The 18,736-nt window shown below is 44.7% G+C and overlaps 1 protein-coding gene across 6 annotated transcripts in view; it reads left to right on the top strand.

The window, feature by feature from the left end:
• The window catches only part of LOC105286804 (IQ motif and SEC7 domain-containing protein 2), a 38,806-nt gene extending 20,092 nt beyond the window's left edge, over positions 1–18,714 (top strand). For 2 of the 6 annotated variants that reach the window (XM_011352015.3, XM_020034127.2), the window contains exons 2-9: positions 11,982–12,347; positions 12,519–12,800; positions 12,898–13,162; positions 13,321–13,680; positions 13,833–14,209; positions 14,389–15,044; positions 15,134–15,475; positions 15,574–18,714. In XM_011352015.3, coding sequence (XP_011350317.1) covers positions 11,982–12,347; positions 12,519–12,800; positions 12,898–13,162; positions 13,321–13,680; positions 13,833–14,209; positions 14,389–15,044; positions 15,134–15,475; positions 15,574–15,842 — 2,917 coding nt within the window. In that variant the 3' untranslated portion in view covers positions 15,843–18,714. Of the gene's footprint in view, positions 1–75; positions 966–7,962; positions 8,355–11,572; positions 11,700–11,981; positions 12,348–12,518; positions 12,801–12,897; positions 13,163–13,320; positions 13,681–13,832; positions 14,210–14,388; positions 15,045–15,133; positions 15,476–15,573 lie in introns of those variants that run through there. The other 4 variants (XM_011352016.3, XM_020034126.2, XM_011352017.2 and 1 more) reach the window with 4 other exon arrangements.
• Positions 18,715–18,736: the final 22 nt, after the last annotated feature.

The following is an 18,736-nucleotide window of genomic DNA, read 5'->3' as shown; positions in this document are numbered from 1 at the left end:
CGAGGCGTACCGCGATAGTACGCGCGAGCGAGCGGGCGAGCGAGTGCACGAGCGAGCGAGTGCGCGCGTGCCTTACGGGCTCTCTCGCGAACGTCGTTTCACCGTTCCTCGATGCCGCTCGTTGGCCACGTTAGGCGGCCAGGGGGATCCGCGAAACCAGCGCGATCCGCGCGAGTGCCCGCGAGTGCGCGGTGATCTGTCAAATCGGCCGCGACTACTCCGAGCGAGCGAACGGCCGAGTGAGTAGTGAGCGAGTACGCGAGCCCTGCGATGGGCGCAATAGTGCGTGATAACGCGTAGCGTCGAGGACCACACCGCATGAGAGACGCGCGATAACGCGCGTTGTCCCTCGGCGTGTCGAGGATTTTTCCCGTTTCGCACGGAACTCGTAACGATACGGCGCGATAAATGCGTCTCGCGCGGCAATCTGGAATGCGATCGGTTCGGCGATCGCGGGTGCTTCTATGCTGTTATTCCTATCTTTATGGCTAATCAGGCGGAACTTACTTGCGAGATACGATGTCAGTGGAATAAGCGAAGGACGTGCACACCTTGCTGTGCGCGCCTTATCGGTAGTTACCGTATCGGTACGCCTTAAAAAGCGTGCTGAATCATCGGTCAGTAAAATTGGCGGTGCGCAGTATCGCTTGTGCCTTCACCGAGGAGTGTCGTGTGGAATTGTGTAAAACTGGTTGCATATCGAGGAGAAGAGGAGTACCGAGTGCATTTTAAACGACCGGCAGCTTTTTGAGCCGAGTTCCCTCGCGAGAGTTCACCAAATGAACTGCCTGCGATCTCAATGTTCAAACGAGGTCACCGAATCAACGAGGCAAAGATCAAAGGATCGAAGCATCTATTAAGCGCTTTGCTCTGTTCTTTGCGTTATACCCACGGAAAATCACGACAGTGGGACAGCCAGCGTGAGTGCTGGTCTTAGTCAGTCGCTCGCTACGGCTTTCACGACGGTATTTACACTCGACTGCATTCTGAAAATCGCACGCTGTCACTAAGCGACGATGAAAAAGAGGAAAGAGTTTCGCTTAAACCGTCGATTAGGAACACTAGATAAGAATGCTAAAACCGTGAGAAACGCAGTAAGAAGCCGGCTAAAAGAGGAAGATTTAAATGAGGAACAGTAATGAGTCACGAATACCGATAACAAAACTGTAAATTGTGATTATTTAACCGATAATAATAATGAGTCATGAATAGAGAACAATAAAGTCATTGAAAATAAATATATAATATTGAAAATAAATCAGATATTTAGAAAACTTTAATCTATGAGATAAATATTTCTTACATACTTCAAAAATCTATTTGAGTATTTGGTGAAAATTCTAAATAATAATTTATAACGAAGCAGGAATGTATAAAGTGACGCGACAGACCATTAAAGTTTAGGAATTTGCTGGTTCTCCGGAATGATAGTTGATTGAAGAATAATAATGAGCCAGAAAAAATCGGCAAAACACAATAACTAATGGAGAAAGTACTTCCCCAGCCAAAACGACAAATAAAATCGCGTAAAAGTGAAAACACCAAAATAATAATCTTGCTAGAATTTCACCTACTTATAGGCGATATGAATATTTACGAATCGCTATCGAGTCGGCACTCTCCATTTATTTCTCGATCAGGCGGTGGTGTCGCTGGCGATTTGAATAAATATACTGTACCCGAGCTATTCCACAAAAATTAAAATAAAGAAAAGAGGAAGAAAAAAAAGACGGATCTCCGCGAGAGTTCCCGCGGTGCTTGCTTCCATAAATAATGCAAACTTGCGCACTTGCGGCACGAGTGAATCGAAAGCGCCGGTGAAACGGAGTCATCGACAAAGCGAATCGTCCGCGTGTTACGGAGAGGTCACGGATATATTATACGGGTCGTCGCCAATCAAACGCTACAATAATGATACGCATTAAATTCTCCCCATGTGCGTCACGAAACGGCGCCTGTCGGCGACGTCGCCCGCTCCGTTTCGGCGAGCAATTTGGTCAGCAGCCGAGTATTACGAATATGCGTCGCATGCACGTGACGATCTTTGCCGATTATCCGTCCGAATTGATCGCGAATGCACTTGCATACACAGAGTGGACGACGCTGTCGCAACGCTAATGGGAAAGTATCTGCGTCGCTAAGTACACTGCACTCGGCTACTAATGACGTTAACGTTGAGATAACGGTGGCCTATTTTCATCCGTACGATATCTCGAAATGCATCGGCGATCGGTTTTCCTTTGCGCCTCTGCGGAGTTTAATTCGGTCGTTTAATTTATCTTGTACTTTCCCGGCTTACGCTGCTTTTTCGTTTTTCTCTCGATAAATCTCGCATTTCTTTTTAACGCAAGATACATTCGTGCAATCGCGAAATTTCAAAGACACTTTACGGTATCCCTTCGGCGACCGCAAACGGAGAATGATACATCCGTGACGCGAGTCGACCTTTCTTCAGGCCCGACATCCGTCACGGTAAAACATCCGGTATAGCGGATCGGCGATACCGTGTGCCGAGTAAACGTGCACGTTCGCAATGATATCGCCCGAAAGCAAAGCAAAGCACTCTGGATACATTTAACATCATCGATAGTAAGGAACTGTTAGTGCGACTTATGTACGACCGTATGAACGCGATACTATGTTAACAGCATCTTATGCACACGCATCGAGCACGTGGAGCACAAGCACGTAGTACGAATAGTATTACCGGTACCGTTAATACCGCGCTCGCGCTCGCACTCGCGCGCGATATCTAGTTGCCCGGAGAGTGCACGCGAGTGCGGGCGCGCGTGTGGGAGCGCGAATGACGCCATCCCCCGCGTTTTTCGCGTGAGAACGAAACTCGGATACAATGATATCGGGATAATCGAGCCCGGCACGCTTTCGGTTACGCCGTCCTACGCTGGAGAGAGACCTCGCTAACTGTGCTTGAAAAATCCAAGAGACTCCTCGGCCCCAGACAAGCGCGAGTTATATTTGGCTTGGTTCGTTACTCGCGCTTCTCCACTTCTTCCTCTTAAGCCTGCTTGTACGGGTGTTTTCATTTTACATGCGGGAGATGCAGCCAAACGACGCAGACAGATTTTATGTCGGAATAATTAATGCTTGAGAGATGGAGATGCCTGCGTTAGAACGGTACCAAGAGTTTGGCAAGAAATATATTGAGGAGGATTTATGCCAGAGGAATTATTTTCTAATTTACTTAATTCCGCTTGCGTATCACGAAATTGTTAGATGATACTCCGGCGAGTCTGAAATTGAAAGGGAATGTTCTGTACTGTTACTGTCGGAGCGTTATTGTAAACGCTGTTTAACTGCGAGGCGAAGCTTCTTCAGAAATCAATGGCTCGTTCACTTCCGTTTTATTATTCGCTCGAATATCCCGGCACATTTTCCCGAAGGTATCCGATTCGCACGTTTTCTCGGATTTCGTAGATAAATTTATCCCTCCGTGGATACGTGGAATAAAAAGTGCGCGGCCGTGCATTTCCTACGCTGCATTTTACGGACCGTTATCCAGAGCCGGACATTTTCGCCCGCGTTTAGTCGAGCGAGAACTCGCGCGTGTGGCGAAATAAAATTTGCCGACTATATATTCGTACCAAGGGACATTGGACGAGCTTTTCCGACCGCTACGCTCGAAAATTTCAAGAAGAAAATTCTCGTTGATTGACATCACGACATGAAACTCGTACAATCTAGGAAGGTAAAAGTGCCTTGGCTGGCCAACGCCAACGCTCATAAAACATTTCATACAAATCATTAATTTTACAAAGGTAATGAATTCTACCTAATATTAAATTTCCCTATTAATTTAAATTAAAATGAAATTAAAATGAAATCTTTTTGCGGGGAAATTTGTGGGAAACAGAGGTAACAGAAGATGCAAAAATCTGTGCTATGTCAGAGAGTTAGAAATTCGCTCGCGGTTTTCACGTGGGTATCCGTTTTCTCGCTGTTCATTGCACATCGGTCGGCAGTCACCATCACCGTGTCATTAGGGAACGAGGAAAGCAGATAATAAAGCAATGGGAAAGAATCGTGGCTTTCATGGCTCGCGTGCGCGCAACTTATTACCCCAAGTGTGTGTACCCGATAGTATGCCGAAGTGAACTTATTATTAGAGTGTGACGTTTCGCCGAAGTGAACTTGAACGCCGCTACATTACGAGGTCCCCGTTACGAGCGTAGAAATTAAGAAAATGCCTGACTCGCGCGATGTCGGAAGCGCAAAGTAAACACCATTCTGTTAACGGGCGCCACTTTTCGATCTGGGCAATCGGCACAAAAGGGTCGCGACCCTTTCTCTCTTCTTTTTATTCGTCTGGCCGCTTTTGCGCACACACATCTTAATCTCGATACTTCTCTCGGGCGACTCGCTCGGGTGCTCTCAGCAGAAATCGCTTTTGACCTTTGCCACTTGGAGATTCGTGTGCCTAGACCAGTCTCGCAGTTGTCCGCGTCTAGGCGCAAGGTGTACGCTCGACCGGAGCTTTCTCCCGATCGCTAACTTTTACTTTTGCCACAGGCAAATTGAGGATCTCGACTGTGCATGCGCTCTCGTATACATCCATTGCTCGCGCTAGTACGACTTCGCGAGCGTGCGACGCCGCCGCAAGACTAGCACGATTCGCGAAAAAGAGGATGAAACCCACACGTTAAGTCGTTTCCCGCACTTTCGTATGTTTAAGTCTCAAGAAATTCGGTCAGTGAACTATGGCGCGCCGGAAGGAACTGTTATACGTGGTACGCAGAATGGAATGAATAATCGGCAGCGACACTTTCGTCGGAATAATTTCTCACCTGTTGAGACGTTTTCGAAAAATGGTGATTGCGAGGTGAAAACGGTGTCTTTACGGTATTCTTAAGATGAATCGCTTGCAGAGTGCTGGTCATTTTTATGTGAAAGTTTAACATGCCATAATTCATTTCAGTTATACATATACGTTGTGCTCAACTTGATATCGATAATGCTCAAGGCAAGGAAGCAAGAGAGTCTTTTTCTAAAATTCTCGTGAGAGGAATAAGTATCAAGAGACGCGAGTGTAGGAAATATATCCGTGAAAAATATTACCGTTCATCTTTTTTTCTGGAGCACGGCAATATTTTCGAAAAATAATTGGTCGTATTTTTCAAGTGACAGAGATATACAGCGGATCATGAGTAACTAGATAACGTGCAGAATTTTCCCACCGCAAAATCTTGAGCGGATTTGACGGATGATCGTTGAAAGAAGATTTGACGTTTCGCGCGACGCAAATCATATATTCCCATCATCGATGTTGCGGGACCAGCGTGCGTGTTTCTCACGTGCGTGTTTTTCCAACAGACCGGAGAAAGAGACAGCCCGCACGAGTCTGACCAGAGACGATGCGAAATTAAAACTGGAACATACGCCCTCGTTGAAACTGTCGCCGTATTGACGCGAAATCCCTATCGTGCAACATAACGTGACGTGAAAGTACTGGCAGCGAGCGGATATACCTGTTGTGCATTATTATTTTTCTATTTACAGTTCAGCTGGTAGGCACGAACGTACGCACGGCTCAAAGAGGGATAAATCTATCGGTGTCAACGCATGAATGTAGAAGTGCTCAATTAAAATCGGACGCGAGAAATGCGAACGCGATACATGTCCCGCGTTTCTTGTTGCATGTCGAACTCCGTATCTTCATTTTATCTTCAAATTACCGTGTCGAGTAACGCGGCTGGATAGCACAAGGAGCGTGAGGAAACTCTTACGAAACTTTTTTTCTCGGATAATTAATTTCTTCAGTCGTTCTCTCGGACTTTTGCGCTTGTCCCGTGGGGCCCTTCGTGCGAATCCGCCGAATTTTCTGTCCCACGGAATTCAGGTCCGGAAATTTAATTCGGATCGACCGGTGCGAGGATGATTGAGCTCGCGATTGGAAATCGTTTTGTGCGCCGCAAATCGATCGGGTTTCTTTTCCACCGCGCGTTAAAGTGGATCTCCCTCTCGTGGGTGCAACGACCTCGTCCCGGCGTCCGTCACGGCGTAACTTTTAACGTAGATTCTGAAATACATACCGCGCGCGCGGCGATCGCGCATGGCCGGCGTGAATTGACCTGTATTTCCGAGCGGTAGCAGCATCGAGACGAGCGTAACAATGTATATGCGCGGTCGTTGAAATCGCCGCCGGTGGGAGGCCGGTGCCCCACCTTTCATTCGACTTTGACAGTTCCATTATGGTATCGAAGCTAACGGCAAACAGAACGGGTGTAGTTGACGATCGTGAATCAACGTGCGCGCCGGTCCGTCAAGGTATCTCTTTTACTGCTCCCTTTTCTTTCCTCCCTCTATTTCGTGGTGGTGATTGCGCGCGGAGGAAGCCCAATGTACAAGAGTGGGCGCCATTGTGCGCGTCCCTTGCGTGGTGTGCCGCAGTGTCGCAATTGTGAAATTAAATCGCGATAAACGCGTGAAAAAGTGCAATTCTACCGTGTCGCCGAGCTCCAGTGTACTTAATTTATCTCAACCCACCTATGCGTGAAACGAATTTTAATCAATCCGACTCGTGTGCATTTGACGAGTCCCTCTTCCATCCCTCCGCTCGGATTAATCCGATGAGTGTGCTTAAGAGAATTTCGCGTTTGACTTTCTCGATTAATTCGATAAGATTAATTTAATCTCCGACTACTGACAGCTCTTCGAGACGAAAGAAGATTTTTATTACACGAAAGAAGGCAAAGTGGATCGTGCTAATGAGCACGTGCGGCCATTTGTGGATGGGATTTCGCGCGGATTTGTGGAATTGCGTGAATAATTTTTTCCATTACTATTGAAAATGTTTTATCGAAACGTTTTATCGCTATTGAAAACGAGTGATCCCGGTCGTGCGCGAAGGAGTCCTCTGTGCTCATTATTATTCGCCGCCTTTGACGTTTTCGTACGTGCGTCCCCAATACGAACCAGCTAAAGACGAACAAACGGTATCCACCGGCGCATATGGTGCACCGCGCTGACCATAAACTAATTACACGTTAATTTAATTCCGCGGATATCTCAATTTACGTGGATTCAATTTTGGAAATATTCTTCCGCCGAATCCGATGCGGTGAATACGCCAAACAATAAATGTTATAATTCACGATGATCGATTTCTCGCGAATATTGTTGCCATGCGTAATAGAAACGATAATTCATCCGTATTTCGAATCTCTCGAAATTACAATATCGAAAAGCTGAATAAAATACTGTAAGGTAAAATTAGAGGATAACATTTATTGCTGTGAAATAAAATAAATGTTCAAATGGAATTTATATTCAGTAATAGCAATTTTTATACAAAAATATTTATATCTATAAATGTTTCATGCATAAACATAATATTTTTAGGGAAGAAATATTATTAACAGATATATTTAGATATTTTGCACGTACGTACCGTATTGTGATATGCCTATGGTTACGCATATTAATTATCGTTAGAAAGTTTTAACGATTACCCGTGAATCAACCGGAAAAGGCGGACGAGTGAAAATACGACACTATTGATCGCAGCCGAGACTAGCTCGGTAATAGTTAACCCAGTTACTTAGTGTCAAACTTCGAAGCTTAAGCCCAGGTGGAATTTAAGCTGGTCTTTATATCTATAGGGAGTGAAATTCTGGATTGCGAGAGTTATTATATTAATGAAAATCCATCGAATATTTTAAAATAAATTATTATATATTAAACTTGAAGTTTTTGCAACAATAATAATAATTTAATAAAAATTTAAACAGTTATCCCTTAAATTCAATATTAATCGTGCCAGAATTCCGAATAATTATTTGCTGATTAATGAAAATAATAAACCCTCGATGTTGTTTTACGTAATAATTTGTAACACTTTTGAATAAACATTACATTAGGAGAAAGCGTATTACGTCCGAAAATGTTCCTCACGAAATTGTGTTACGACTGCCGGAAATAATACGTTGTTGCTTTAATCCAATTTAGGTCCGTTGGATACTGAACGTATCTTCTCGAACGTGATTCCTTCGGCACTGCCAATAAACCAAAGAATGCTGTGGTAAACTATTTGTGAACCGGGTTAGCATAAATTGTACGAGGAACGCAATGGGTTCGCCATCGAACCAAAGCGCGATCCATTCTCCGGAACGGTGAAAATTTTCGTGATGAACAGTGATGATAGCGTACACGATGATCGAGCCACGCAGTGACAGGGTGACGGTCTGCTCGCCGCAGACCCAACATCACTGCTATCAAGTGATACGAACCACCAGAGTGCATCAAAGTTTGCGAAGCTCGAGGATGGTGACTGTTCAGGAGAGAGTCGTCAGGTCGCGTCTTCAGTTGGGTTACTCCACGCCAACGTCGTTCATCAATCGGTACATATTTATTATATCTACTCAATCAAACACTAACTACCTTGGAGTTGTTGTCAACAACGAGTTGGCCAATATCAATGATCTGTTTGTTCTCATATTATTCTGTCGGAATTCTTTTTGTTACCAAACACGTATGTAACATAATCAAAGATATTTTCGAGTCCACTTAAATTCGTATTTGAAGAGGCAATTGCAGTACGTAATATGCATTTTTTAAAAATACGGATGACCAGTGGTCATCTGAAAATAGTTCTTCGATTATTATCTTCGGAATATGCGTTAATATGCGTTTCTGATGCTTGTGCATTTCTTTTTTCTTATATGTCAAGGCATTTGCGATTTTGTTAAATACATTGCGATTACATAAACGTGAATGAAGAGGAAAATGTAGAAGCCTAGCGAAGAAAAGGAAACTGCCTCAGCCGCGTATTATTAACGTTCTATTGGCGCTATCTCGATGGGATTCGCACGAATGTAATTATCATACTGAAGGAAACGTAATCTCTCTAAAGCGGCATCATCTCGCCTCTCTTCCTCTCTAACACATGCGAGTAACTTTACACACACGTACATACGTACACACGCACACACGGCCTGCGCACACCCACGAGCGCACGCATATCGTCGGTAGAGAGCAAAATTATTTCAGGTAGAAGGATCGCTCGATGCTCGCGCAAGCGCCCGCGTGCCTACTACGCCGGTAATGGCAATCAACGGTTGTTAATTGCTCGATGATAATTAGTCCACGGCGGCGCGAGCTCCGCCAGCAGCGACTGCGATAATGGAGCACGCTTTAATAATTTCCGTAATGAATTCGAGACACCGTGTACACGACTTTCCGTACGGTACACGTTAGCACACTTTACCGATCACGGACTCTTGATATCAGAAAGATTGTTAGCCAGGTAGCCAGTGCTACGTAAAATCCTCACGTGTCAAGAAAATATTATTTTTTTGTTTATTCTGAGAATATCCAGTGGAACTGCAACCGTAAATGGACTGGAGAACTCATTGAGACAATTTTTGTGTGATTCATGTGGTGCAGTTTATTGGTACCGTTTTGATACCGTAAATCGTCTCGTGCAAACGAGCGACATAACGTTAGGCGCATCGGACAGGAGCAATGGTACTTGCGCAAATCTTGTATGCATCTGCATCTGCGAGGCGTCGAGAAGTAGAGCAGAGAGACGTCCTTAAAGCGCACCTGCGAGTGCCTTGGTGGAAATAAGCTGTCAGTCGGTTGCCACATCGTAATTGATCGCGAGAGCTGGCGCTTTTATCAAACTGTCGTCGCTTACGGCTCCAACACGACGTGATTTGATCAGTTTTTAAATTTCTTCGGCGCAACATAACTGACAACAGTCTGCAACAGTCTGAATATACGATGCGCCAAATGTGTCATCCGTCCGGGGGAATCCGCAATATGCAAATGTCTTATATTGTGTGCATTTAGGCCAATGATAATGAATGTGAGCTATCGCTGCGCGGTAATTCAATCTTCCGCTCCGAGGACAAAGGACATTTGCATTGAAGATATTATTGAGTTAAGGAGCTAACAAGATGCTACAGATCTATTGCTTTTAGCAGAGAAACTTGACTGAGTGCGATACATCGTTACGGCAGATGCACCGATAACGTGCGTACTCGTTAATTACGTATCTGTGCACGATGTATGGATGTTTCGACATCGAGGCTCGTGGTAGCGGTTCGTGTACGAATGCGAGTCAAACACAGATCCGGAGTTCTTTTGTTTCATCGGCGTGAGAATCATGCGAGAAAAGTATATACGAAGGAAACGAAGCGAGATTACATTTTTCAGTGCGGTATAACATTTTTCCAGGACACAGTCTTCTCCCGGCGGGAATCAGAAATAAATAATGCACAGACCAGAGTGCCTCTCTCGAAAGGGGGCCACAGGAAGAAGCCGTGCATTTGGCCGCGCAAGGTATCTCCCCCAAAGAAAAAACATCAAGCCAGGTGCGTGTCGGGGCACCACCGGCATGGCTGGCAGGCGGCGAGGTCCCGTGCCCGCCTCTGCGAAGGCGAAGCCGTGTGGAGAGGATTGGGCAGCACGCGCGCATCGTGGCACGCGAGTTGTAGGCAGCCGCACGACGAAGAAGCAGATGTTTCTTCCTCCTGGGGAGGCTCTAATGCCACGCCACGCGCTCTCTCCTCACGTTTATTTCTCTTTGTATCCAGAGGCTGTCTTCGCTCCCGGCGAGAAGCACCCGTACCGGGCGCTCTTCGACGCTCTCGTCTAGATATCTGACCATTAAACGAATCCGTGAAAGTGCGAGCGCAATTATAAATAGCTCGCTTGCAATTGTGATGTAAAATGTGTCCTACTTATTGGAAGAACGTTCTTGGTGCAATCTTTGGATTTAAATTTGATGGAAGGGAATGCGATCGATTGAAGCAACAAAAGTTCTTGGACATCTTTGAGCTTCTCTGACTTGTAAGAGTTCTATGACTGACCACTTTTTGCACATTTTTCAGTTTTGAGATTGAAACACTGCTTCGTTACTTCAATTTGAAAACGCGCGAGAATCTTTATTCGTCGATGCAATATTATTTATTATTACTTCTCTATCGTTACAGAACTTCCTCAGTATACCGTCTGTTCCAGTATCTGTGTCAGTATCTCTGCCAGAGATCCTCGATCTCGCAAAATTCGAAAGCTGAACGAATAAATTCTGCGTCATGAATTCCTTCTTGCAACTCTCGACAAACTCTTGGTAGCAGTTCCGTGCGCATTTGTCATGTATTGCATACGTCGCGCGTTCATTTGCTTATGTTATGTCGGGTCCTTACGTAAGTCATTTAATTGGCATTGCGCATTACGCAAGAAGAAGTCTCCACCGTGTAGAAGGTTGAGTGTCACGGTCAGGCGTCGTTGTCGGTTCTGCTATCGTGCACCTGCCAGATGCACGTCGACGGATATATCGGATGTGCAGCCGCGTATAATATACACCTTTGTGCATCTGGAGGGGACCTCTTACCCCTCGTCCTTCGATCCTTCCAAGGATTTCTTGTCCCAATGGTCCGATGGCCAAAAGATACACCTCGATGCGGCAGCTGCTCTCTTTCCGTCGCAGTTCGGCTTCGGTGCTCGAGGTGGTCGACACGCGTTACAGCACGTGTCTCAACCGAGTTCGTTCTTGCTGTGGAAGTCCGTCTTGTGGCGTAATTGCGCGATTGCGAGTGCGAGTGCGAGTTGTATCACATCTCTGGAGCACGCAACGTGCTGGCATCATAGACGAAGATAGATCGCGCAATTCGATACACGTGGAAAATCGTGCGAGTTCTCGGAAGCAACATGATCGCTTGCGTTTACCATTTCAGGGGGTGCGTCCTCTTTATTTTAACGATCACACGTCAGCTTGTCTAATAATTAGAAACACTTGGCGTGCGAGGCCAGTGAAGACGTCACGATGTCGTTCTGATTCTTGGAGATATTCCTAGTAGCAATCAGAACATTTATACACTCTGTATTTTGCAGATTTTACAGATTCAGTATTCAAAAACGATGGAAAAGAAATTTCGAAAAATTATTCACGCGCGATTGAAGCTCAGAAAATGATATTTCGATTATATTCCAGATGAAAACTTTTTTTTCTTTTTGTGCAGCTTTCCGCAGAAGGTGGAGAGGCCCTTGGCGTCGCATAGTAATACGGCCGCAAGTCAAGTCCACGGCAACAACATGCACGGTGCATACACGTCGTCCGGCAATCAGACATCCCTGTCGACGACGTCCTACATCACCGGGCAGTCCTACATGCAGAGTCAGAATTACGCGCACGGGCCGCCGTATCCTTCCGCGAGCGTGCAGATCTATCCGCACAACGCGACGGGCTACTCGCAGCCGCAGAGCTATGGCGCTATGGTACAGGGCTTTGGCGGGCAACCGCAGTCCGCTGGGTATCAGCAGAACCACCTTAAGAAGGGATCGGTCCGTAACGGCGACGTGCTCAAACGATGTCGGCTGCAGACCGCGTAAGTCGTAATTTTATACGTCCGCGCTCATTTTACAGCCACGAATAAGTAATAATAGAATAATAATACGATTCGTACGAGAGAGAGATCTCGTGTCGCGACCGAGCGAGGTTTCAACAAGGAGTTGCAATTGAGAACTGAAAGTCACAAGTTATGATCTTGTTCCGACAGATACGAGTTGTCGCAGGATCTGCTCGACAAGCAGATCGAAATGCTGGAGCGGAAGTACGGCGGCGTGAAGGCGAGAAACGCGGCGTTGACGATCCAACGCGCCTTCCGGAGGTACACGTTGCTGAAGAAGTTCGCGGCGATCACGGCGATGGCCAAGGCGGAGAAGCGATTGAGCCGGAAGCTCCAAGAGGCGGCGACGGATCGCTCGGGCAACCTCAACGACCACGAGAGAATGGTTTATCATAGTCAGATATACATTCAGCAGGCGCAGTCCGCCAACAGGTAATGACAAATAATTTTTTATTTTTAATAAATATATACTTGATATATTTGTCGTATTGAATTTATCGCGATGATAAACTAATTGCGAACTCAACAGACCGATACCGATTCGGAGTATGTCTCTGCGGGAGAGGCGGCACGTGGACAATTCCCAATTGCCGATACCGAGGAGTCAGAGTGGCAGATGCGAGATTCAAGTCAGCGGTCATCAACACACAAACCACAGCTTGCACCAGAGCGGCAGGCACACGCCCTCGTTGGCGCCTAGTCCGTGTAATCGACATCAGCAATTACCACCGAGTCCCTGCTGGGAATCGAGCTCTCAGGAGAGCGGCTCTAGCATCCATTATTACAATCCACAGGTAAGCGACGTGAAGTATTAAACGGCAAAATGGTGGGCATTTGATTTGTCGCTTCGCAAAGTGGACGGCAATTTATGTCTCGCTTTATCGCTTTAAAACGAATGATTTAAGAAGAATCGTAAAATTAATTTAGAAAACCACGATTTTTATTTACGCAGGAAGCTCTGTGCGGCTTGAGACAAGAGACATCACCGAGGGACCTGCTGCGAACGCCGTGCACATCGCCGTCGACGCCGCATAATCTGCAGACGACGATATCGCAAAATTGGAACAACGCCAGTCAGCTGAGTGCCGGCAGAACGAGAGGTTCCGCCGGCAAGAAGGTGCCGCCGGAAGTGCCGAAGAGAACATCCTCCATCACGTCCAGATCCATGGAACCGCGTCACAACGGTCTCAGTAAGAGTGTGGAAAATGGAAGCCTAAGTTCGGTGCAGAGTTCCGGCAGCGATTCCACCAACTGCGAGAGCTCCGAGGGTGATGCTCAGAGAGGCTCGCCGGTCTGGAAGAACAAGGGAATCGTGAGTATACACAGCTAGCTTTCTTCTTTCTCTTATTACACTCGCCGTTTCTCGTTTCACACTTAACGTGCATACGCGCGCGTGTAACGGCGATTTCTTGAAGACGTAAGCGAAAAGCATTAACGGCATCGTGATTGTGGTTGCGAAATCAGTCGAGTTCGCCGGAGCATCAGGAATGTGCGAGTCATACCACGGATGCGACGGCGATGGCAGCCAACGTAAAGGAGCTCGGCCACTCGCACGCCAGCTCCGGTTATCAACTTCCTCTGATGGATCACACGGAGAGCCTGCCAAGCCAAACGAGTTACAAGGTTTCCGAGACGGTGAGGAAGCGCCAGTACAGGGTCGGCCTAAATCTTTTCAACAAGAAACCGGAAAGGGGGATCAGTTACCTCATTAGACGCGGATTTTTGGAGAACAGTCCGCAGGGGGTCGCGAGATTCTTGATCAGCCGGAAAGGATTGTCCAAACAGATGATAGGGGAGTACCTCGGGAATTTGCAGAACACTTTCAATATGGCGGTGCTTGAGTAAGTGGCTCGATGTTAATTTGGTATATTATTCAATTAGTTAATTTAGTGATATTTAAACTATAATAATATTCATTAAGCAAATTTTTTAACGTAAATTAAGAAATAACATATTATGGCTAATGTGAATATTTCTTTTCGGCGTCGTACTGAGAGAGATTTTTATTCACAATTTACAGGTGTTTCTCTCAAGAGTTGGATCTCTCTGGGATGCAAGTAGACGTTGCGTTACGAAAGTTTCAAGCCTACTTCAGGATGCCCGGCGAGGCGCAGAAGATCGAACGACTGATGGAGGTCTTCAGTCAACGTTACTGTCAATGCAATCCCGACGTGATATCGAGGCTGCGCTCGGCAGATACCGTTTTTGTTCTGGCCTTTGCCATTATCATGCTTAACACGGATTTGCACACGCCCAACTTGAAACCCGAGCGCAGGATGAGACTTGAGGATTTCATAAAGAATCTTCGAGGTATCGACGACTGCGGTGACATAGACAAAGATATTCTCGTCGGCATTTACGAAAGGGTGAAGGATAACGAGTTTAAGCCGGGTTCCGACCATGTGTCCCAAGTAATGAAGGTTCAGGCGACGATCGTTGGAAAGAAGCCAAACATGGCCCTGCCACATCGAAGATTGGTGTGTTACTGCAGACTCTACGAGATACCAGACATACACAAGAAGGAGAGACCCGGCGTTCATCAAAGAGAAGTTTTCCTCTTCAACGACTTGCTCGTCGTCACGAAGATCTTGAGCAAGAAGAAGAACAGCGTAACTTACACTTTCAGGCAGAGCTTTCCACTTTGCGGCATGGTAGTTACTCTATTCGAGGCTCCTCGTAAGTTTTAATCAGAAAATCCATATCTCTGAGACATTCCGATATTTTTTACTCTTCATTTTTCACAATTATTACTTTCTGCCTTGCAGATTATCCATACGGCATAAGGCTCTCTCAGCGTGTCGACGGAAAGGTTCTAGTCACATTTAACGCTCGAAACGAGCACGACAGATGTAAGTTCGTAGAGGACTTGAGGGAGTCTATCAGCGAGATGGACGAGATGGAAACCTTACGCATCGAGACCGAGTTGGAGAGGCAGAAGAGCAGCAGGGGCGCGCGTGGTGGTGCGGAAAATAGGGACTCCGGCGTCGCTGACGTAGAGATATGCCCGTGCCCTGGGACTTGCTCGGACAGAGCAGAGGCGGTCGATGTCGACACGCAATTGAAACGTTCCGCCCTTAGTAATTCCCTCTTGGACATACACGAGCAGTGTGAGTGAGATAATACATTATTTAAACGTGTTTAAATATTTTATACACTTATGCATAGATGTATCTTATGTAAAACGTTTGTGCATGTGCATTTTTAGTTGCCGGTGAGAAGCCGCAGCGTCGTGGAAGTGTGGGTTCCCTCGACAGCGGTATGTCTATTTCATTTCAATCTACTTCTGCCAGCTCAATGAGCCAAGGCATTAAGCACCCTGGACAAGTTCATCCTATTCATCCAGGGATTCCTGGTGTCGGTGGTAAGGGGCTGGCTCAGCAGCCGTCTTTTTTAGGAGGCCTCTTTGCCAAACGAGAGCGAAAGCTATCGCAATCTGAGGAGTCCGGCCCTTACAGTCGCACTACGGAAGTGTAACGTACTCTTCCAGTCTAACGTTAGATAAGGCACACCTTTGTATACCCTTTGTTTTCTTCTAGTACGCTTCGTGTTTCTAACTAAGGTAATAGCGTCACGGCGTAACGATGACGAGGATTTTAAATAGCAATAATCCACTCGTGATTCTATTCGTGTTAGTGAAATTATGGATGTCACTTCTCCCGTCTGGGATCTCTCGCCATACACGGTTCTCTCTCGAACTTCAGAATGAAAGTGAAAGCGCATTTGATGCAAGCAGCAAGACTGCCGCAAACCACTCTAATAACGTACGTAATAGCGTAATGTTTTTTATATATAAATATTATACCACGAAGCGTGCTGAAGAATGAGGCAATTGACGACGGATAAAATTAGAGGAAGTTCCCAAGGGAGTGTAGATTCGAAGGAGATTGGGCGGGATCCAATCAAAAAAAAAAAAGAAAAGAAGTTTACATCTCTGGTATATTTAAAACGAAAAGTTCTGATCCATTTCCTCCTCCCCCTCCCGAAACGTGTATAGTATTTATTCATTTAAAAGGAACCTAATGGACACACTTTTCATACTGTATTTATAATTTGCGAGATGCGATTGAACGATAGAATTGTGTGTAGATAATTATTACGGATTTTTTGTTTAGTTTTACATTATGAATGGACGTTGATAAGTAGTAGAACCTAACGAACAGACCTATAGTAAGTCACGAGAATACAAGATGTCGAGGAAGCTGTCGGCAGCTTCATTTCAGCTATCCAACGGTTATCATTATCGAAATCGATCATTTGTAAATAGTAGACGTATATAATATCCGAAGTTATCACGCGTAACAAAAGAGAGCTAGCGTAAGAAAAACGATAAGCAATCTCTATCGATGTTAGGTGCATGTTGATGTCTTAACGATTTTTAATATCGGAAACGTGAAGTTTGAATGTAGCAATGAAACATAAGACTTAACATAAATCGTGTTTGTCATTATAGCGACCTATTGATAATAATCATCCACGAGAAGTAGTTTCGCTTATTGTATGTTGAAATTTTGACTCAAAGTTGTTCAAATTTTCACTAAGAGAAAGAAAAAAGGTAAAATCAGTATGTTAAATATATCCGCGATTAATTCGTTTCTCGTCTTCCGCGGCGAACAGACGACGAGTCTGCGTAGATCCAAACGTCGTAATAGTGTTGTCACGCGGCTAAACACACTAAGTATTAAGCTAAGATACATACGCGAAACAAGAAAAAAAAAGAAACATGAGAACGCGCATGCCTTAAATACTGCCACGATAAAACGTCTCGCGCGGTCGAGAAACGAACTAACGAAAATCGTACGTAGAGAACGATCGGAAGTTCTCCAGGAGCTGTGGAATTGTGTGACGAATTAATGGATCATGTACATAGCGCTGATTGCAACGTCAGCTAGCTGTAAACAAGCAACGGCGTTCACTAATTTAACGATAACGTACCGTTAAAATAATGCATCTATTTAGGAGGAGTGTTTAATATATATTTATTTTAAGTTTTATTTTTACTTTACTTTCTTTATCTTGCGCTGTCTCTTCTTCTTAATACCGAGAGTTTCAATCAAGTGATAACCAAAGGATTTCAGTAATATACGAAGGAGAGAGACGCTATCGATTGGTGGACCGCATTTGTTCATTCGATGAATTTTGTAGAATTATCGTTAGTTTAAATTTTAGATCTGTATACATTGACAAGGCACAAGATGCGATCGATCATAAGATATCTATACGTACAAAGCATTTTCGCGTAATTGTGAACATCGGAATTTTGCGAATAGAGATCTGGCACGCGAGCAATCATCATGGAATTCATCGTAGAGATAAGAGTGCGTTGCGCTGACAAATTTTTATACATATTGCATGATCGACTACGTCTTAACTTTGTGCTTATCATGTCTGCTAATATTGTTATGAATTGACTCTTTATACGAACAACAATTGTACTACTAATGCACTTTATAACGTTGTAAACGATGGAATGTTGAACACTCCGATCTATTTATAATTCTAATAAAAAAAAAAGAAAGAAAATGCAAATGACGTAATTGTTGAAATATTGTCGACGGACAATACGTATTTGTGGCTTGTTGACAATACATTTCGTTTACAGGAAAGGAAATGAAAGCAGAGGGACATGTTTTGCGCTTCAGGTGCCTGTCGCGAATTTTCATGATATTAACAAGCTACAACTCATTGATATTAATTCTAGTCTTTCTCATCGATATAACGTATGCAACACGCTCTTGTACAAAATTGTGGGATTGATTCGCAAAAGTAATTCTAAATTTTAGTTATACAAATATACAATAATCGACACGTAGATGCAGTGCTAATATCAAGTGCTAAGTTAAGTTCTCTGAATAAGATCGTGTCAATTTCTGCAATAGTTACTCATTTAAGTAATTCGAATTCTTGCAATAATAAACGAGGTTGATCTCGCGCGAAAGACTGACTTAAAGATTCTAAAACAAACTTTATGATATGTATTTTCCATCTCTCTCTCTCTCTTTTATTATGGCAGAATCATTTTATTGAACGATGAAAGAGCAATGAACGTTGCCTCATTGCCTTTTGAACTTGACATTTTATCGCTATTAGTCATCATTAATATTAAAACGTAAATTATGACCGATCGAATATCAGTGAATAACGAATTTCGCTGAATTGATGCGATCTTCAAAATTCCGCTAAACCCGCCGCAGCATTATCCGATTTGCTTTCCAATTTGATGAGAAAGTGCGTATCCATATAAATAAGATCAGTTTCCACAATGCCAAATTAGTAAATTCCTCCCTCGTTAGTCTAATGAATCTTGTAAACACACTGTGTTAATAAATAACTCTGAGTCTGAAATGCACAAGTACACTGTCTCCTCGTTC

This window comes from Ooceraea biroi, chromosome 3 (assembly GCF_003672135.1).
Source record: "Ooceraea biroi isolate clonal line C1 chromosome 3, Obir_v5.4, whole genome shotgun sequence".
NCBI lineage: Eukaryota > Metazoa > Arthropoda > Insecta > Hymenoptera > Formicidae > Ooceraea > Ooceraea biroi.
The sequence above is the reverse complement of the archived record's forward strand: the minus strand, read 5'-3'. Positions and strand labels throughout refer to the sequence as shown.